Raw genomic sequence first — 6,381 nt, 5'->3', positions numbered from 1 at the left:
TTGTCGTGGCTTAGTGGAAAGGGCACGGCCTGGGGAGTCAGAGGTCGTGGGTTCTAATCCTGACTCTGCCACTTGTCAGCTGTGTGACCTTGGGCAAGTCACATCACTGGGCCTCGGTTACCTCATCTGTAAGATGGGGATGAAGACTGTGAGCCCCCCGAGGGACAACCTGCTGACCTTGTATCTACCCCAGCGCTTAGAACGGTGCTCGGCGCATAGTAAGCGCTTAACAAATACCAACATTATTATATGTGCAAAGCGCTGTACTAAGCCCTCCGATCCCACCGCACCGCAAACGCCCACGTTGCAACTTCTTTTTCTATTTTATTGAAAACGAACTTCTACCCCCACGTCTTGCGAGCTCTGTACAGACCCTGTCCCCAGTCGTGCTGCGGAGGGACAGACGGACGGCTGGACAGACGGACGGCCGGGCGCTGGGCGGCGGGGGAAGCTGAGAGAGGGACGACGCCTTCTGCCGGATACTGAGCGATTGGTCAGTGGCTGAACGTGGGAGGGAGGGGCCGACTGCGTTCGGATCCCACGCTGGACCCCAGATGTGGGGGGCTGGGCGGGGAACCCCCCGTCAGCCCTCTCTGGGTTCGGGGTCTGCATTCAAGCCAAGGAACGGGGGACCGCGAGAGGCAGGGTGGAAAGAACCCCGGGGCCGGTTCCAGATGCTCCCCAGGCCGGCTCCGCCGCCCAGCCTGAACCCCGGGGCCGCTTCCAGGCCTCGCTTCCTGCCCCCCTGCCCCCCCTTATTCCCTTTCCCACTGCCCCGGGCTCCCTGCCCGTTGGGCACCCGTCCTCTCCTCCCGCCCCATCTCCCACGGCCCCAACTCCCCGGCCTGCCCCTTGAAAGCAAAATAAATATGTTCAAATACGTGTTTTTAAAAAGCGCCCTGCCCCTCCCTGGACAGGAGCCCCACAGAGCGGACCCTGTCTCACGTCCAGTGACGGAGAGGAGGAGGTAGCGGCTGGGAGTCATAGGGTCATAGGAGGGAGGAGAGCTGGGGTTTGTAAAAAAAAAAACAAACAAAAAAAACAGACACTGAGGAAAAGCTGCAATTTTTTCTCCTCCTCACCCCCATTTCGCCCAGGAAGCAGCCTGCCTGGTCCTCCCCAAACCACTTTCGGGAGGTTCCTGGGTCCCCTGGGTCAGTTGGCCGGGAGTGGGGGGTGGGGGGTGGGGGACAGGAAGTTCAGTAGCCAGGACTTGCAGGGGCGGGGAGGGAAGAGGAGGGAGTGGAGTGGTGGGAGGAGGAGGAGGAAGAGGAGAGAGCTGAGTCAGAGGCCACAAAGCCCCCCCAGTGGCTTGCGCCTGTCACCTCTGGCTCCCAGACCAACCCGAGCAGAGCTGCTTTCTCTCTCTCTCCTCCCCGGGTCAGTGCCGATGACCATCAGGGCCCTCTGGCCTCCCTGGCCAGCTGCAGGCGGCTCCCTAACGCGGGCCAGGAGACCCGGGGTGGGGGGTAGGACCAGTTCCGAGCCCCTCGTGGCCGGGCCCGGACAGGGGGGCGGGTGGCAAGAGCAGAGTCAAGCCTTGCTGGGGAGACGGCGGCCGCCGGACCCCCGAGCCTGGGGGTGGGGGGCGGGGGCGAAGCTAGTCTGTGTGGGAGCACTAAGGCGGAGCGCGGTGAGCTGCTGCTGGGCTCTGCCCCTGCCCGGGGCCCGCGGCAGGAACCTTCTGTTTGGCACAAGGATCCCGAAGAGTGTCGGGAGGGTAGCCCCCGCTGAGGGGGGCCGGCGCCCCTGATTCTGGGGGGAGGGGGACGGCGGGCCCGTGGGGAGACGGAGGGGAGGGTGCTGTGCCCGCCCCCCCCAAATAGGGGCCCAAACCTGGCTGGAACAGCCCTTTGTGGGGACCGGGCCCACTCGATCCGGGAAGCTTGCCCGACCTCCGTCCGGGCCGGACCCAAGACGAGGCCTCGGACAGCCTCCTCCGGGTCAGCGGCCGCAGACGTTGACGGCCTCTAAAGCTTTCCGAATTTCCCGGGGTAGGGGGGGGAGAGAGCCGGAACCACCGACAGCCCCCTCCGGGCCAGCAGCTGCAGATGCTAATGGCCACTAAAGCCCTCCGAGCGGCCCGGGCTGGGAGATAGCGTGCGTGGGACCACTGACTGCCCGGCCTGAGCCAGGCCGGCCTTCTCCTCCTCCTCTCGTCCCGCGGAGAAATCCAAACGGTCCCGGGCGTCCGGAAGCGCCTGCCTTCCAAGCGGCGGCCCCGGCCTCCCTCAGCGGGCAGGAGGGCGAGTCGGCGGAGGCGACGGGCACCCGGGGTTGGAGCCCGGGGGCACCCGGGGACCCGGGGGACCCTGGCCCCGGCTCGGGAGCGGTCCAGCCCGGGAGCCGTCCAGCTCGGGAGGGCAGATGGAGGGCAGGTGGAGGGCGCCTGGCCGGGGGGAGAGGCAGAGGACGGGCTGGTCCCGGAGCCGGGTCTTGGCTTCTTCAGCACAGGGTGTCCGTGTTGAAGGACAGCTGAGCCTGCGGACAGAGGGGCAGCCGGCCGGCGGGGGGTGGTCTTTGGGACCCCGGTCATTCCGCCTCCCTCGGTCTGTTTTGACACGGGGAGGGGGGACAGATTCTCCCACTGCAGCCCAGCCCACGCGCTTCACTCCCTTAACCCCGACCTACTCGCTGTGCCTCAATCTCTTCGACCCACGCTCACACCCTCCCTCCTGCCCGGAACTCCCTCCCCCTTCACATCTCGCAGGCCGCCATTCTCCCCGTTGTCAAAGCCCAACCTAAATCACGCCGCTTCCGAGAAGCAGTGTGAACCAATGGAGAGAGCACGGGCCTGGAAGTCGGCAAGACCTGGGTTCTAATCCTGGATCTGTCGACTGTTTGCTGCGTGACCTTGGGCAAGTCACTGAATTTCTCTGTGCCTCATTTGCCTCAAATATAAAATGGGGATATCTGTTCTCCTTTCTTAGACTGTGAGCCCCATGCGGGACAGGGACTGCGTCTGACCTAAAAAACTCGTACCTATCCCAGCGCTTAGAGCAGTGCGTGACACATAGTAAGCGCTTAACAAATACCCTAAAAAAGAAGGTTTCCCTGACTAATCTCTCATCTCCTCCCTCTATTTTCCCCTCCTTCTGCATCACCTATATGCATACTCACTAAACCCTGAGGTAATCACCCCAACCACACCCCCAACCCTTATGCACAAATCCTGGCACTTGGTTGCTTCCCCTACCTGTAATCGATTTTATTTTCTGCCTCCCAGCCACTATACTGGACGCTCCTCGAGGACAGGGATCATATGTACCTATCGTATTTTGCTCTCTCAAGAGTTCAGCACATTCCTTGGCACACATCATGCACTCAACAGATACAATTCTTTGATGACGATTGCCTGCCTGGCAATATATAATAATATAATAATAACAATATTGGTATTTAGGTGCTTACTACACGCTAATCACCCAGGTAGATACAGTACAATCATAACAGACCCAGTCCCCACATGGGATCATGGGATCATCTAAGAAAGAGGAAGGACACAAGTACTGCATCCCCATTTTACAGATGAGGAAACTGAGGCATGGAGAAGTCATGTGACTCACACAAGGTCACGCAGCAGACGAGGGGCAGAGCCGGGATTGGGACCCGGGTCCCCTGACCCTCTGCCCACGCTCTGCCCACTGAGCCACATCCCTAGACCAGCTTCCCGCCGCCCGCCCCGCCCCCGCCCCCGCCGGTGGGTCCCGGGACTCTGCTGTCTGCCCCGCGCCGGCCTCACCCTCTCTTCCTCGAAGCTGATGAGCCCCTCGTCGTCGGTGTCCAGGTCCTCGGGCTCGTCCACCACGAGGGCCCGCAGCTCTGTGGGGGCCGCCCGAGGCCGGAGCAGACTGAGGAGGCGCTCCAGGGGGGTCTGTGGGGTGTCCCCCGGCCCGCTGTCCTGCTGCTCCAGGTTGTCGCTCTGCTTCTTGGCGAAGTTCACAAACACCTGGGGCGGGGGGGGTGGGAGGGGTGACCCCGAGGCCTGCCCGGGATGCTGGACCCTCTCCCGCCCCCGGGCCTGGCCTCCCCTCCCTCCCCTTGGCCCCAGAACCACGCCACCAGCCGGGGGGCTACGGGCCCGAGCTCTCCTCCCCTTCTGCCCCTCGGTCCCGGGACCGGGACGCCCGCACCGCCACCAGCTAGGGTGGCCGCGGGCACTCACGTTGTCCAGCGTGGTCTGGCTGACCGAGTAGTCCTCGATGCCCAGCACGCCCACCACCTGCTCCATTTTGCTGAACACCTGGGCCAGTGAAATGTGCTCCGACTTCAGCTGGTACTGAACCTTGGTGTGGTGCCGCTCCTGGGGAGAGATGCGGGGGTCGGGGCCAGGGAGGGGCTCGTCCCGGAGAGGCCCGGTGCGCCCTCCCCTTCAATCCTGCAGGTGGCCCGTGGTCTAGGGGGGCAAGCTGACCTTCCTTCATGGAGGCCCAACTGTCTCCGGACCCACAGAGCCCTGTCGTCCCCTAGCGGGTCCCCTTGGAAACATTCATCCTGAGCCCTTGCCGCCGATCCGACAACCGTCCCGATCCCGCTCTGCCCCCTACTGGGCCCCGACTGGAAACGTCCATCCGGACTCTGTCTGCCCCAGAGTGGGCCCCGCTGGAAATATGAATTAATGCTGGCATTCGTTAAGCGCTCACTATGTGCAGAGCGCTGTTCTAAGCGCTGGGGGAGATACAGGGTAAACAGCTTGTCCCACGTGAGGCTCACAGTCTTCATCCCCATTTTACAGATGAGGTCACTGAGGCACAGAGAGGTTAAGTGACTTGCCCACAGTCACACAGCTGACAAGTGGCAGAGCTGGGATTCGAACCCCTGACCCCTGACTCCCAAGCCCGTGCTCTTTCCACTGAGCCACGCTGCTTCCCTGGATGGAAATATCCCTGGATGGAAATATCCATCCGGAGTCCTGTCCCCACGTCTACCCGGAGCTCTGGCTGCCCCCGTGCAGGCCCCGCTGGTAACACCTGTCCGGAACCCTGTCTCCCTGTCTGCCGCGCCCGAAACCCTGTCTCCCTGTCTGCTCCGACTGGAAACATCCATCCGCAGCCCCATCTGTCCCATCGGAAACATCCGTCCGGAGCCTCGTCTTCCCCTTTCTGCCCCAGTCGGAAACATCCATCCGGAGCCCGGTCTCTGTCTACCCCACCGGAAACATCCCTTCTGAGCCCCGTCTCGTCCTAAGCAGGCCCCGTCAGACTGATCTGTTCCCTCAGATGCCCTCCCCGCCCCCGGCCCGCTGCCGAAGGTCGCGTCCATCCATCACCTTGAGCACGGCCTCCGGGAAGTTGCGGTTGACGAACCTCACCACCTCTTTGACGCTCAGGCTGGACTTGGTCCTCACCGTGATCATGTAGCCGTCCCCAAACCTGGGCGGGGGTAGCGGGAGACCCCTCAGCGGCCGGGCTTGCCTCTCCTGGGATCCATCCCGCCCCTGCCCGGTCCGGTCCGTTCCCCTCGCCGTTTCCGACCCCGGCCGGGGCCGCAGCCCTTAGGTTCTGGCCCTGGGCCTCACCTGTTCTTCAGGTGCTGGATGCTGCCCAGACACTTGAGCCGTCCGTTCACCATGATGGCCAGGCGGGTGCAGAGGGCCTCACACTCCTCCATGCTGTGGGGGAGAAGAGCCGGGGCGGGGGGCTGGGGTAGACAGACTCACACTCCTCCATGCCGCAGGAGAGAGGAGCAGGGGGGCTCCAGTGTGGGGGTGGGGCGGGGGCAGGCAGCCTCCCGCTCCTCCACGGGCAGGGAACGGGCCTCCTAATTCTGTCGCACTGTACTCTCCCAAGCGCTTAGTACAGTGCTCTGCACATAGTAAGGGCTCAGTAGATACCACCGATGGATGGATGGATGGTGGGGGGGGGAAAGGAGAGGAGGTGGGAGCGGGGCCGGGCAGGGAGAGGGCTCCCGACCTGTGTGACGTCAGCACCACGGAGCGGCCCGTCTTGATGATGTCTAGGATGAGGTTCCAGAGGAAGCGCCGGGCCTTGGGGTCCATGCCCGTGGTGGGCTCATCCTGGGAGCCCGGGATGACCAGCGTCAGCCTCCGTGCCCCACCTCGGCTCGCCTAGCTACTCGGCTCCAGGGCGTGGGGTGTAAGGGATCGGTGGCAGGAGGCGGGCTGTCCGCGGCGGGCTCAGAGGAGGATCCTCACCCACAGCTGGGGTCACGAGGGACCGGACGGGGGACCCGCCCGGCCTGGGGGCTTAGGGGAATTCCCCCCGCTCCAATCTGGGAAGATCTGGGCTGGCTGTGTCCTCCCGACGGGGGGCCCCAGGGAGCGCTGGGATAGGCTACGTCCCTGCCCCGTCCCAGGGAAGCGCTGGGCCGGCCGTATCCACCGTCCATTAAGGCCCCAGGAAGGACTGGGCCGGCTCTGCC

At 63.7% G+C, this 6,381-nt stretch overlaps 1 protein-coding gene across 4 annotated transcripts in view; it reads right to left on the bottom strand.

Annotated features, from left to right (window-relative positions):
- Positions 1–304: 304 nt before the first annotated feature.
- Positions 305–6,381, bottom strand: part of ABCA2 (ATP binding cassette subfamily A member 2) — a 67,712-nt gene continuing 61,635 nt past the window's right edge. For all 4 annotated transcript variants that reach the window (XM_029054249.2, XM_029054251.2, XM_029054250.2 and 1 more), the window contains 6 exons: positions 5,913–6,016; positions 5,519–5,611; positions 5,270–5,372; positions 4,166–4,303; positions 3,743–3,949; positions 305–2,481 (listed from right to left, as the gene is read on the bottom strand). In XM_029054249.2, the coding sequence (XP_028910082.1) occupies positions 2,446–2,481; positions 3,743–3,949; positions 4,166–4,303; positions 5,270–5,372; positions 5,519–5,611; positions 5,913–6,016 (681 nt within the window). In that variant the 3' untranslated portion in view covers positions 305–2,445. The remainder of the gene's footprint in view (positions 2,482–3,742; positions 3,950–4,165; positions 4,304–5,269; positions 5,373–5,518; positions 5,612–5,912; positions 6,017–6,381) is intronic.

This window comes from Ornithorhynchus anatinus, chromosome X4 (assembly GCF_004115215.2).
Source record: "Ornithorhynchus anatinus isolate Pmale09 chromosome X4, mOrnAna1.pri.v4, whole genome shotgun sequence".
NCBI lineage: Eukaryota > Metazoa > Chordata > Mammalia > Monotremata > Ornithorhynchidae > Ornithorhynchus > Ornithorhynchus anatinus.
The sequence above is the reverse complement of the archived record's forward strand: the minus strand, read 5'-3'. Positions and strand labels throughout refer to the sequence as shown.